The 14,419-nt window shown below is 37.4% G+C and overlaps 2 protein-coding genes across 9 annotated transcripts in view; one reads left to right on the top strand and one right to left on the bottom strand.

The window, feature by feature from the left end:
- Nucleotides 1–14,419, bottom strand: part of RNF19A (ring finger protein 19A, RBR E3 ubiquitin protein ligase) — a 55,005-nt gene that overhangs the window by 241 nt on the left and 40,345 nt on the right. The window contains exons 15-16 of one of the 5 annotated variants that reach the window (XR_014566954.1): nucleotides 12,465–12,697; nucleotides 8,789–9,044 (exon numbers count right to left, since the gene is read on the bottom strand). The exons of 1 other annotated variant lie outside the window; for it this stretch is intronic. The gene's annotated coding sequence lies outside the window, so the exon portion shown is untranslated. Of the gene's footprint in view, nucleotides 1–8,788; nucleotides 9,045–9,132; nucleotides 9,239–9,440; nucleotides 10,013–12,464; nucleotides 12,698–14,419 lie in introns of those variants that run through there. 3 more of the 5 variants (XR_014566955.1, XR_014566956.1, XM_083749778.1) reach the window with 3 other exon arrangements.
- Nucleotides 1–14,419, top strand: part of SPAG1 (sperm associated antigen 1) — a 29,946-nt gene that overhangs the window by 13,987 nt on the left and 1,540 nt on the right. For 2 of the 4 annotated variants that reach the window (XM_083749772.1, XM_083749769.1), the window contains exons 11-18: nucleotides 1,057–1,476; nucleotides 1,838–1,937; nucleotides 4,934–5,086; nucleotides 9,500–9,675; nucleotides 10,029–10,170; nucleotides 10,821–10,947; nucleotides 11,237–11,401; nucleotides 13,985–14,353. In XM_083749772.1, the coding sequence (XP_083605898.1) occupies nucleotides 1,057–1,476; nucleotides 1,838–1,937; nucleotides 4,934–5,086; nucleotides 9,500–9,675; nucleotides 10,029–10,170; nucleotides 10,821–10,947; nucleotides 11,237–11,401; nucleotides 13,985–14,353 (1,652 nt within the window). Of the gene's footprint in view, nucleotides 1–1,056; nucleotides 1,477–1,837; nucleotides 1,938–4,933; nucleotides 5,087–9,499; nucleotides 9,682–10,028; nucleotides 10,171–10,820; nucleotides 10,948–11,236; nucleotides 11,402–13,984; nucleotides 14,354–14,419 lie in introns of all 4 variants that reach the window. The other 2 variants (XM_083749770.1, XM_083749771.1) reach the window with 1 other exon arrangement.

Raw genomic sequence — 14,419 nt, 5'->3', positions numbered from 1 at the left:
TAAAAAGTTTTCATAGCATAACCTTGAACAGTTGTTTTTCATATGTCTTTTAACAGTAGATTTGCAGACACTGGAGCTATTTTAAGAGGGAAACTCTCATAAAGTTGTGGTCTTCTATTTTTGGTTTAAGATGGTATTAAACAATTTTGTTTAATATTTTGTGTTTAGATAAGTAAGAAATAAACATGTTCAATATTTCAAGTTTTACTTTTAAAATCTGGAATTATTTGTTTTAGGAAGATGCTGCAAAATGATTATTTCACCTTTTTACGATCTCTTTAAAATGTCATTCTCTTTAAGATGATTATTTCATACTATTATAGGGGCTAACAGAGATAAAGCATGTGGTAAATCTGTTTATCTGCTATACATTTTATATGTTGAATATTCATCAAGTTTCTAAAACTGATCTCCAAATTGTTCACTTTAAGCAATCTATTCCTTTTTTTCAGACAGGAGCAAGTGAATACAGCTCTACTAGTATAAAAACTGTTAATTGGTTTATCCAGTACCATTTTGGCCCCTGCTATCTATTCTAGACCATTTGGATATGAATAGAAAGCCTTTTTGAAATAAAGGGTAGAAGAATTTATCCTTACCTTTTAGTGGACCTGAAACTGTATGTGAAACTTCACAATACAGAACATGGCTTAATCTTTTTATATGTTTGATATAGTCTCAAAAAGGTAGGTTGCAACTGTGACTTCAAATGCAGTTGTGATTTACTGTCTAATTTGCTTGTCAGGCCAAATTTTAAGTTGAGCATCTAGTATTTAAAAGGTTAATTTCAAGGTGATTGTATACCATTCAGAAGAGAGTAGTGCCAGTTCTTAAAAAATACTGATTTGACAGTGTTAAATTCCCACGATGGCAAACCGTTTATACTTAGCTGTGCAGTCTAAAAAGACTGCAGAAAATGTTATCTTTCATTGAATTCATTTCAGTAAGCTAATATGTGTGATATACCGGTACATGCTTTTAATCCACCCCTCCTTTGCTTTTACAATGGTTCCTTCTGATGATGCAGTCTAACCTAGCTGATTAACTTCCTTGTAGAAACTGCTGTGCTAGTGGGAGGAGAGATCACAACTGAGAAGACAGAAATGGGGAATGCACAAAAGAAGTTTCCCAGCAAAGGAGATGGCTGTAAATGGGAACCCAAGGAAGCCCAGAAGCCCAGAGACCCTTTGGAGAATAGTGTTAAAAAAGGCACACCTGAAAAAAAGACAGCCAAGGTTTTACGGGATTCTGAAAATGAAGTAAATGGCTATCTGGGCAGTGACAAAAATAATAGTGAAAACAAGGAAGTAATACAGAAAAATGCAGAATCTTCAGCAGCTGGAAAAAACAGTTCTACTTTGCTCCCTTCCACTGCAGCAAAACTGAAAGCTGAAGGAAATGAATTATTTAAAAATGGACAATTTGGAGAGGCCGTCCTCAGATACTCAGAAGCAATTGAAAATGTAATTAGTTCTGGTGAGTTATATCTTTATGCAGTTCTTATGGTGATTTTAAAATGTATCCTTTCTTCAATTAATATATTTCTAGGAGAAAGCTGAATTTCTCTGTAATAATTATGTAGTTGTGAAAATATTCATATACAGTTGCCATGAGAATCAGATTTATTGTGTAGAATTTCATTGTAACTGAGTTATGGCTGCATATTAAAGCAGTACGATGTATTTATAGGTGATCCACTAAAAAAAAGATCCTTGAAGCTTTGCTTCATCAGCACAATTGCACTACTGCAATGCAACTTACAATCTAATGAAGTATTTTATACTAATAAAACTTGATTTCAGTGATCATAATCCACTATAATTTTTTGTAATTTAAGGAATCCAAAGTCCAGAGGATCTAAGTATTTTGTATTCAAACAGAGCAGCATGTTACCTAAAAGAAGGAAACTGTGTTGACTGCATTCAAGACTGTAACAGGTAAATACCAATCTTACGCAGATAAACAATTCCCCTCCCCCCATGATTAAAAGAGCATTTAACCTTCCTTTAAAGAGTTTAAACAGTTAAAATGTGTAACCCCTATGAATATGATAGTATGTGTTTCGTCAGAATGTGTTGGAAATCACTTCCTTGCTAAGAGGGAGGAAGATGAGAAAGACAGTTAATATTTCTCCAAGTTATATAAACATGTAAGGTTGGTTTGAATGTAAAATTAAAGCAAGTTCATTACAGAATTGTATGTTAGTTCCTATAGCTATTAATGTATTTTCCATTTGATACCTGAGCCTAGAATTATGTTTGATATTATCCAGAACGTTTTTAAGTAGTTGCATCATAATTGCAACATGATTGCAATTGTGTTGCAGTGGTTCCCAGAAAACACATTATTGGTCTCTTACGTATGGTGCAGTATAGGGTATAGTTCTGAAGGCAAATGTCTTGAATCCTTTCTCTCATCTAGAACATGAGGGGAAGGGTGTAGCTCAGTGATAGAGTATCTGCTTTTGCATGCTGAGAGTCCCAGGTGCGGTTCTTGGCACCTCCAGATAGGAGTGGGAATGTTCGCAGTTTGAAACCTAGGGAAGTCGTCATCAGTCTGTGTATACAATACTGACCTAGATTGACTAATGATCTTACTCAATAACAAGGCAGCTTCATATATTCCTAACTTACTGCTGGCTTTTCTAAAATGTATCCTCTTATACAGTGAATGTATTTAATCAGTATCTAATAAGTTAGACATAGCAGCAGAGCTATAGCTGTCCAGGCCTTGCCTTGTTAAATGTAGACATTAGATGGTCAATGTATTTTATACAGGGGTAGCCAGTGTGATGCCTTCCAGGTGTTATTAGACTGCACTACCTGTCAGCCTCAGGCAGCATGGTCATGATGAGGAATGATTGGAGTTGTAATCCAATAACGCCTGGACTCTGGAGGATGCCATGTTAGGATTTCTGATTTAATTTCTGTTTTAATATAGTTAAATTTCTGATTTAATAAGCATTTTTGGATCACAGTTTTCTTTAATAGCTCTTGAATCTCACAGGCAACATATAATTCATAATTGTTAGGCAACTCACACAAGCTTTCAGGTGTCAGAGTTGTCCAAGACAACTAATCATTGTTATATAAAAATAAGTACAAAATAGGTTGGTATCTTTAATTGCACCAACTTTTGTTGGTTTAGAAATTTGAGAGTTTTAGAAGTTACAAAGAACTTGTAGTAATAGGTAGTGATAACACTGGAGACAGTGCTTAACTCTGTCATTACTCACTGCTCAGAACTCTGCCTTGAAAATAATGGACAGATAGTGTAATCATAAAATTCTTTTCTGAGAAATTTTTGTTACTTAATGCTGAATGAGCTAAGAAGGATGAGCGGTAGAAGTAGGGACCAGTTTTAAATATTAAAACTGTATCCCAAATTACTGAATGGTGAGATTGGTGAGACTATTTTCTAAATATTCTCCAGGGGAGGAATGGAATTATCTGATGCTTCAGAAGTGGCTCTGAAAAGGAAATCACCAGAAAATTCTTTGAGAAATTTCAGCTGAGCCACTCACTCACCTGCTGAAGTTCCTCACCACTGAAACTATGAAGATAGGCTTGAAAGTTGTGTGCAGTGCTTTAAGTCTTAGAAGGCAGAGAGTGGGCACAGCAGGATTTCCAGAGCTAAGAACCTTGGTTTGGTATTTTGCAAAACTCTTGTCCCTCCCTATGATTACCTGACACATTATAAATTATGCAAACAGAGGAAATATTTCTAAACAGTCTTAATTTGCATAATTTATACAAGCCACAGAATTCAGCTTTTTTTGATTCAAAATGTTGATTTGAATTGAAGTCCTACCTAGCATTGTTCATATTATTACATAAATGCTTAGAATTCTCAGAACAAGTGCTTCTCCCTCCATTATAAAAATTCCCAAATGTTGGATGTTACTCTTTTATGATATCTTTATTAAAGCTACAGAGTTCATCATCATATGGGATGAACCATTTGTAGGTAAATTCTGTATATATCAGTATTTTCATGTAGGGGTGACAAATTCAGGTAATATTACTTGTAAAGATAATTTGGACCAAGTAATTGGCAGTTGTGTATATTGCAAGGAGACAGTAATAAATAAATACTTTTTTCAGCTATTAGGTTCTGGGTATACAGGGGTACCTCTAGTTATGGACTTAATCCGTTTCATGGTGCTGTTCACACCCCCAAAAGTCTGCAACTAGAGCGCCTCTTCCGCACATCACGGCACAATCAAGCACTTATGGGCATGCACACGTGGTGAACCCAGAGTAAACACTTCCGGGTTTGCCGCGTTTGTAAGCTGAAAGTCTGTAACAAGAGTGGAACGCAACAAGAGGTACCACTGTATTTTGTACCTGTACATACTGAATGTTATGCAACTATAACAATCTGCAAGCTATATAGATATAGATACAGATGACAACAACAACTACTACTACTAATAATAATAATACAATTTATTATTTATACCCCGTCCATCTGTCTGGGTTTCCAGGGATGGGGAATCTGTGGCCCTCCAGAAGTTGTTGAACTCCAACTCCCACCAGCCTCAGCCAACATGGCCAATGGTCAGGGATGATAGGTGCTGTAGTCCAGTAGCATCTGGAGGGCCATAAATTCCCTACTCCTGACCTAGATACTACTTTAAGCGCGATAACCATTAATCCTCTGAGTTGCTTCTCTGCTAATAAGTATCACTCAGTTTAAATCTGTCTCTTATCTATATGATTAATAGACTTTCCTTTATATTGTCCCAATATAAAAAATAATATAATAAAATAGCAATAGATGGCTTGGTAATTATTTCCTTTTCTTTCGATTTATTTTAGGATAGGTCCATATCTGAAATATACATGTTTATAAGCGTATCGAAATTCTGCATGGTTTTTTTGTGTGTTTTTCTTTCAAGTATTTGTAATAACTTCTGGCCATTTGTCCTTAGTGCACTAGAACTTCATCCATATTCTCTGAAACCTCTTCTGCGTCGAGCAATGGCCTATGAGTCTATGGAACGATATCGGCAGGCATATGTTGATTATAAAACAGTACTACAAATAGACAGTGGAATCCAGGTAGCAAATGACAGTGTTAACAGGTAAAACCATTTATAACATGAATATAAAATTGTAGCATACCAATGTGGAATGACTACAAGCTTCAGTGTCAGTTCATCTAAATGGACTTCATATACTGATCTGTTGGATGGGGACCAAAATCTTTTGTGACGGGTGCCTGTTTAGTGATAATCTAATTCTGGATATATATAGCCATATGATGGGTAGAAATAATTAAAAATGGGGGCTGTATACTGCTTCCTTTACTGCATACCCTCCTTTTAAAATTATCTATTATTATTTTTGTGCTGTTTTTAGTTGCTTTTATTCTGTTCTGTACATTACCTTGTGATATATATGTGGAAGGTGATTTAGTAAATATGCCTAATTTAGCAGTAGTGATTTTGATGTAAAATGGTTTGGAGTCACCCAGGTTGGTGAACCTGAGGGAATTAATTATACATTTGTCTGGAGAATGTAAGGATTTCATGGCTGCATGACCACCATGGGTCAGTCTCAATCATTATTGAGCTTCATGCTTCTGGCAGGTTATAAGGTTGATATGGTGTTTTGTACTTGACAGAATGATGGGTTCTAGGGAACTTGATGTGGTCCCCTTATAATGAACAGATTGCTGCCTCACAGTGTTAAAGTTCACTGGGACCTCTAATCTCTGCAGGGGTGGGGAACCGATTTAGAACAGTTTGCCTGGGAATGGATGCATCCAAATGGATTCTTGGTGCTTCTTTGGGAGTTTTCTATTTCCAATGTCTAGCAGTCCTGTTGGACCCCTAGCCTACCTCTAGAATGGGGAAACGACTAGGGCATTTGACATGATTGCTTCTAAATCTCCACTTCACTTTTTAAAGCCCAGCTCCACAATTTCTGGGATGATTGAAACAGTGAAATAGCAGATACATCAGCTAGACACACAGTGGTGAAATATTCAAAGTGAATCCAACCCAACATGGACTAGAGCCCATTTTCAGACTCTTTGGTAGTACTCAGTGGTAGTAGTGATGGTGGCTATTAAATGTTACTGTTCCATCATAATTTGGTCCGTCTGATTTTGGCAAGTGTAGCTTTTCCGAGTGGTGAGAGGGCATTTAACCTTACTGTAACTGATTTCATAGAATATTATAAACATATAATTGTAAAGTTTGAAGGGACCACAAGAGACATCTCATCCAACCCCCCCTTCAATACAGGAATCTTTTTGCCTAATGTGGGGCTGAACCCCACAACCCTGAGATTAAGAGTCTCATGCTCTAACAACTGGTCTGTTGTCTACACTTGTTTACAAGACATTTCCTGCATGAAGTCGCTCACATCCACTCTGTCTTGAATGCCATAGTAATTGCGGAATCATTATGTGCATTTAGAACTCTTGCTCACCCTGTTATTATGGATACACTTCAGCTTGTGCATCATTGGAGGTTTAAAGTCTACAACAGGCAAGGATAGATTGTACACATAATAGCCTTATACCTCCAAGGATCTTGCAGCAAGAGGTGGAACGATTGGTTGGGTGAATCAGTAAATGCTTCTTTGAAAGAAGGCAGGAAAGGAAGTTATGGTGAAAAGGTGACTGGCAATGTTTTCTTAGATGCCACCAGTCTGGGCAAATAGTCGTCTGTGTCCTGCATACCATTTTTGGACAAAGTGCTTAAGCATCTAGTGATGGCACCCAGCAGCAACAAATATTTATTACGGTCATAAACCAGCATAAATGACACCCAAATTCTTTATATTTCTAGATGGTAGAGGTATTTAGATCCTTTTCAGTCTGGTTTCTTGTTTGGATTTGCGACAGAGACTACTTTGGTTGTCCTGGTAGGTGAGCTTCATAGAGAACTGAACAAGCAAATGGTGTCCCTCTTGGGACAGATGCTTTCAATGTCTGCTGAAGACTTGGACAGATGCTTTCAATGTCTGCTGAAGACTTATGTTTTTGCCCAGGCTTTCCCTGACTCATTAAGTTTTACAAGTTTGAAATCATTCAGATTTATGCTTTATTTGCTTTTATGTATTTTACTATTTCTTGCGGGTCTTAGGTTATGTTTTTGTTTTAATGAAATATTGTTCCTTTTTAGACTGTATACCATTAGTTTTTTTTAAAATACTAAGTGATATATGCATAAAGGTAAAGGTAAAGGTACCCCTGCCCGTACGGGCCAGTCTTGACAGACTCTGGGGTTGTGCGCCCATCTCACTTAAGAGGCCAGGGGCCAGCGCCGTCCGGAGACACTTCCGGGTCACGTGGCCAGCGTGACAAAGCTGCATCTGGCGAGCCAGAGCTGCACACGGAAACGCCATTTACCTTCCCGCTGGTAAGCGGTCCCTATTTATCTACTTGCACCCGGAGGTGCTTTCGAACTGCTAGGTTGGCAGGCGCTGGGACCGAGCAGCGGGAGCGCACCCCGCCGCAGGGATTCGAACCGCCGACCTTTCAATCGGCAAGTCCTAGGCGCTGAGGCTTTAACCCACAGCGCCACCTGCGTCCCCGATATATGCATACATGTTTTAAAATGAAACCATTTGGCCTAAACATCTTGATTAATGTACTAATAAGTTCGCTTTATTGCTGTGATAACTGTATTGGCACAATAAATTTAGTTCAGTTTTAGTTTTCCCGTAAATTGATCTCTAGTGTACTGCCAGATTTAATCTTAAGATCTGTACTGTACATTACTGTATTAATAGGGAGCCTTTAAGAAAAGTGGTTTGTTGTTGACCACTCAGTTAAGTGTTTCTTGCACTAAAGGCCAATTATTAATGTACATAATATACCTATATGTCTGTCACCACTGAAAGTCTAATATTAGTTTTGAGGAACCATAATAATAACCCCACTTCACTTTTGGGACACACTTGGAAACTGAACTGACATGCCAATTAGGGAGCTACTTACCAAGATCTGCTACTATAAAGGTTTTTTTTTTCTTTCCTAGCCCACTTTGGATGTTATTAAAAAGGGGGTAATCATTAAAAATAATAATTTTCAAGTTATAAAACTGCTTATATATAATAAATAATTCCCTTTTATTTTTGTCACCTGAGATGATTATACATGTCTCTTAAGTGCTTTCAATTTTAGTTCATGTTTTAAGTTTTATTAAATATGGCTCCTGTGATTTCTCAAGATACTATTTTTCCATCATTTCTCCAAACAAGAGCTTAGTTCATAACACTGGAATTTTAATGAGTTTACAGTAGGAGCTTTGTAAGAGTTTAACATTCCAACACGAAGTCATATGTGCAATATTTCCATTTTATCTTGTATTCATCACACTGAATTACATTTTTTAATGTTCAATCCACAAAACATTGTAGGCCATACAATGTATTTTAGACTAGCTTGGATAGCTTTTTGTACTGTGGTGGTCTGGCTGCAGATGTAAACTATTTGAAACTAAATCCTGTGATATTTAAAGAAATAAACAGTGTTCATGGCATGTCCATCAGTCTTTGAAAAGTGCTTGAGAGATTTGTGTCTTGCTTTGGTTAAACAGACATTTTTTTATTCCATATTTGCTTTGAGAAATGGTGGGAAGCACCCAGTGTTAATAGACCCACTGAAAACCTTGGGCTTAGCATAACTTGCCCATTGATTTCAGTTGTCCTGCTCTGAATATGACTGATATCAAATATCACTGAATATATTTAATTGGGGCTATGTATATTCAGGTGTTTTCTGTCATGTGAAATAGATGAAGTAGAAATTGGAGGTCATAAACTTAGGATTTCCATTCTTTTCATCTTATATTTGCATTTAGATGTTTTAAGAATTACTCCAAATACCTTCTACTTTCTTGCTTCTTATGATGGCTTCTCCTGCGTAATTCTGAACACATGGACTCCCCAGCCCCTCTCTAGGTCTTACTTATGCTTTTGCTTCACTGCTTATTGCTCTCTTCCTGGCAACCCATCTCCTTATTTCAACTGCTTCCTTCTCCTTCTGGTAATTCATTTTCAGCTTGCAAAGTATTTGTTTCTGCACTATGTGAAATAGAATTAAACTAAGTTGACATAGTATTATAAAACCTGAGGTTTGAAATTTGATTCCTATGAAGTAATTATTGAATACCTCAAAGTCTATGTGTGGAATGCTCCTAGCAATACAAAATAAACAGAATTTGATTATCTTGGGGCTGATTTGTGTGTACTGTACTATGAAGTGGTCCTCACTGGGTCTGAAAGAGAGAAACAGTTCAATGTGGCTTTCATGCTTGTACTTAGTTGACATATTCAGTAGATAATGTTATTGTTACTAGCATTCTAAAGATAACATGGGTATGGATAATAAATAAAAACAGCTTAATGTGATTTTTTAAAAAGATTTTTAAAAACTTGAATGCATACCATTTAAATTGTTGCAGTATTTTAATTACCTAGTTAGTTTACTGCATTTTATTGCCGTCGGTGAAAAAAAACAACACCTTGTTTTTCTCTAGGATAACAAGAACTTTAATAGAGGAGGATGGCCCAAATTGGAGGGAGAAGCTGTCCCCGATTCCTGTTGTTCCAGTTTCTGCTCAGTTACATTGGTGGGATGGAGGAAGTGTTACTGCAGAGCCAAAGCAGAAGAAAAATGCAGCCAGGCATGGAGAGCAACAGTCACATTTTCCTAGTATGTGTAACGTGATTGCTGATAAATGTTTTATTTGAGAAAGCTTAATACTTGGGAAATTCTTGCTAGTAACAAAAGAGCTGCATATATAGCTTTCATGCTCTCATTGCAGTGTCCTTGCATGGGCTGGGGGAGGGAGTTCTTAATTTTTGCTTCCTCTACAACTTCTTGTTCCCCCAAAGCCTGGATTATCCAGTGAAAAGCGTGATGGTATGAACTTGCTCTTAAGAAATAGATCCATACTCTATGAATTCCAGCCTTGCTTTCTGAATGCCACAAAACTAGTGCATGAATGATCTCCCTACTCAAGTTTGCCGATGACTGACAATCTGTTTATCTGTTTGGGAAAATAGATGAAAACCCAGAAGAAATGTTCAAGTCACTTAAGAATAAAGGAAATGAATTTGTGAAAAAGGGTAACTATGAAGAAGCATTGATAAAGTACAATGAATGCATCAAATTAAATTCCCAGGAACAGACTATCTACACTAACAGGTAAAGAGAATTTTAAAACACTATCAGATACAACCCAGCTTATTCAAATCAGCAGGCATTTGTCATTCATTTTAGTGGGAAACTGATTTTGTCAGACTTTAATTTTGTAATTGAAAGCTAGGTTCATTGCAGTTCTGTTATATGAAAGTCTATGCCTTTATATTAAGACGTTTATACTCTGCTATGCAGGGAGGACCATAAACATCTGGCCACACAATTCTCATATTGCCTTTCCAACTAGTACAGTCATACCTCGGTTTTTGAACAGCTTAGTTCACAAACAACTTGGAACTCAAATGCTGCCAACCCGGAAGTAGATGTTCCGGTTTGCGAAATTTGCCTTGGAAGCCGAACGTCTGGCGCGGCTTCCGATTGGCTGCAGAACACTCCTACAGCCAATTGGAAGCTGCACCTTGGTTTCCAAATGTTTTGGAAGTCGGACAGACTTCCGGAACGCATTCTGTTTGAAAACCAAGGTACAACTGTATATCAGAATCAAACTTAGGTTGGCCATTTAGCCATTCTTATAACTACAACTATACACATTTCTTAATATACAAATAATGGGACTTTGAGAATTGGCCTCAGGGTTCTATGGGTGCTACCCTGTGTTCTTACAGTGCTTTTTCTTTTTTCTTTTTACTCTATAGGGCCCTTTGTTACTTGAAGCTGTTTCAATATGAAGAAGCCAAAAAGGATTGTGATCATGTTCTTCAGATTGATGGCTCTAACATAAAAGCTTTATACAGAAGAGCTCTAGCATACAAAGGATTACAGGTAAGAAAAGAGTTTTAGCTCTTAACTTGCTCAGTGTTAGTTATAGCATAAATGATAACATTTAAATTATCAAAAGTTTGAAGGAGGGAGAATTCCTGTTGTTTGAAGAAACTGCTGACTGCTGATTTGGAGGAACACTTTGTGGTAGTCACAGCATCACATGACCTAGTCTTAATGCCAGTTCTTACTATGTTTTGCTATGTTTCATATTTCTGAGTATTTGTAAATTTTGTGATATTTCCAGCTATTCAGTTTATAAGGCTAATAATTGACTTTTTAAACATTTCAGAACTACAAAGCCAGTATTGATGATTTGAAGAAAGTTCTTCTAATAGATTCAAATATTGAAGAAGCAAAGAAGGAGCTGCAGGAAACAACAGAGTTGCTAAAACTGAAAAATGAGCATACAGTCAATGGGCAACAAAAGCAAAGGAAAAAAATTGAAATCCAAGAGGTATTCAGTTAAAAAAAAAATCATGTACTGGGCCTATAAGTGTGTAAGATTCAAACCTCCTTATGAAATGTCTGGATTGAGCTGCTCAAGCACTTTGTGGTAACTGGCAAGCTAAGTAAGTTGTGCAAGGCAGTTGTAGACCTGCTGTTTGTGGGGACTCTTTTCTGAGAAAATAGTGGAAGGCTACCAGCTAGTCTATACCTTTGCAGATCATGCTTAGGGTCTTCTGGACTTGTGTTTTATTAATGGGAACCTGTTTTGTTTGATGTTATAAACAAATGTGGCTAGCCACCAGCTGATTATTACATAGTAAGCACCGTATTAAAATAAATAGTTTTGGCTTACTTATTGCTTATTATACAGCAGCCATAAAGAGAATCCCACTACAGTACTAAAGTAAGGTAGTTTAGAATGTTACTTATTACAGCCAAAGTATTTGTAATGCTTACAATCTTGTTGCTATATTTAAATTTAAAATGCCCTCTTAGTCCCATTGCTTCCTTTTCTATATTACAGGTAACTCACAACTTGTTTGCATTCAGCTTTATGTGCTTGGCAAATTTTCTTTAAAAAAACTATAAATGTGAAAATTGAACCACCCTGAGATGTTATGATGAAGAGTGGTATATTAACTATGTGTTCATTTTCCTTTTCACTCAAAAAGGGGTTCCCAATTAATGATAAATGCCAAGAATGTTTCCCCCCCTCTAATTAAATGTTTAAATTTTGCCTCCAATTTCCTCCTTTGTGCATATAAGAATTTATCTGCTGTGATCGTATATTGAGATAATATTCCAAAATCCTTTTATTATGTATCCATTGGCCCACACCCAGTTCTGTATCTTCAATTTCCACTTCCTGTTGTATTTGCCATGTTTTTTCAGCCTTATCTAGTACTTACTCTTCCTTTTGTGTTTCTCTTTCCAAAAAGACTGCCAGAGATTTGATTGCTTTATCCCTAGGATCACTCCAAGTCATAGGTCAAATTCTTTCTCAATTCCATTGATGTCAGATTATCCAGATCTCTCTTCATTTATGTCATTTTTGTTTTCCAAAATCTTACCTTCATTTCTCCAAACACTTGTATAGTGGGTACTTCCATTTCATCAGTTGTTCCTTCTAAGTTTTGTCATAGTTTCATCTCTCAGTCCTGCCAGTTCTCTGTCATCTTCTATATAATTTCTGATCCTAATTTCCATTTCATTAATCTCTGGTTTAATTTCATTCCCCATTTTCATTTTCTGTGAAGCTTTATTATTATTATTTAATTTTATAATGTATCTAAAACAGAGAATTCTAACAGATTAAAAGATGAAAAACATAACTATAAAATAGGAATGAGTAGCACGTTAGTGTTTACTTGCACTTTAACTATCAACGTTGTTATGCACTTGCCATTGAGTCAAGATTATTGTCGAGTGATTGAGGGACAGCAAAAGCCCAAATCAGCAAGTGGGCAGATTGGAAGCTAGAGGGAAATGCCCTGGATCAAGGGCCACCAACATTGCTTTGCAGGTGCACACATGATCACCAAGGGCTTCCCTGGTATCTGCAGGGTCTCCTCTCCTCCACTGAAATTACTGTATTGGCCCAAATATAAGCTGCACCTTTAAAATTGGAGGGAGTGGGGATGAAAAGAACCAAAATATAAGGTGTTCCTGACTGCATACTGGGCGGTGGCGGAGCCGTGCTGCTTTGCCAGCGACCTTTCCCCTTTCTTGCTCTCTCCCTTCCCAGCCTTGGGGGAGAGGACAGGGGACTGCACACAGGACGGGCACTGCTTTGCCGCTCTCTGGATGCATACCATAAGGTCGCAAATATAAGCCACACTTTTAACTTTTCATGGTCGGAATTTGGGAAAAAAGTGAGGCTTATATCCAGGCCAATATGGTAGGGTCTGAAAGTAGCTTTCTGTTGTAGCTAGTAGAATGTGTTAGTGTGGGTGATGCCCATGGCAGTTTCCCTGGTTTGCAGATGTGCCCACAGGCCTCCAAAGGTTGGTAACTCTTATCCTAGACTCAGCCCAGTCTCTCGGTTCTGAACAAAAGTTTTTTGATGCTGGAGTTAACATTGAAACTCTTAATAGTACCTCCCTCACCCAACCTCTCTGATTTTATAAGTGCACCAGTTTGTTTACTGCTTTTAGTATATGCTGCTCTGATCACAGACACTCCATCATATGTGCAGCCAGCTATGTGGAAGTCAGTTAAACATATAAGACACCTGCACGGCATGGGCATGCAGAGGATGAACATGAGCAAATAGGTGAAACCAGACATAATTTTTTACATCCTTTTTTACCATGCAGTCAGCACCCCACTGAGAGGGATGGAGGCACCACAATCAAGCTCACCAATGTTATAATCTGGCAGCTGCACATGTGAACAGGGTCAGACATTGAATATATCATTTTGATGGTGTCTAGGACAGAATTAAAACGTCTCTTGGGAAAAAGATTTTCATAAGTTTTACTCAGGCGGCAATAATAATTTCTCTGTGCTCCTGCTTATCACAATTATGAAATGTTACATGTTGCATACATATATCAAAACCAACTGGGCATGTGGTTATTTCTTTGTGAAGGTGAATGAGGAAGAGGAAGCTAGAGAGACCTGTACTTCAGAGAAGGCTACATCAAATCATGACAGCGCTAAAGGAGAGACTGACGCAGTGCCAATGAATAGTTCAGAAAAACTCATTATTTCAAAGCCATCTAATGCCTATGAATTTGGTCAGATTATAAATGTTGTGAATGCCAATAAGGACATCGCTGCTTGTGCAGAGCTCTTGACAGCGATTGAGCCAAAAGATTTACCAGCCCTTTTAAGCAACAAACTAGAAGGAGACATTTTTCTGCTCTTTATCCAAGCCCTGCAGTCGGATGTATTTTGTCAAGACCCTGGACTGGTGTACCAGCATCTTGTCCACCTGAGTAGAGCAGAAAGGTTTAAGGTAAGGAATTATGTCATTTGCTGTCAATTATTTCTGAAAATGTGCATGTTTATGAAATGCTAGCTT

This window comes from Podarcis gaigeae, assembly GCF_964106915.1.
Source record: "Podarcis gaigeae genome assembly, chromosome: 7".
Lineage (NCBI taxonomy): Eukaryota > Metazoa > Chordata > Lepidosauria > Squamata > Lacertidae > Podarcis > Podarcis gaigeae.
Note: the sequence above shows the minus strand (reverse complement) of the source record. Positions and strands in the feature narration are given on the sequence as shown.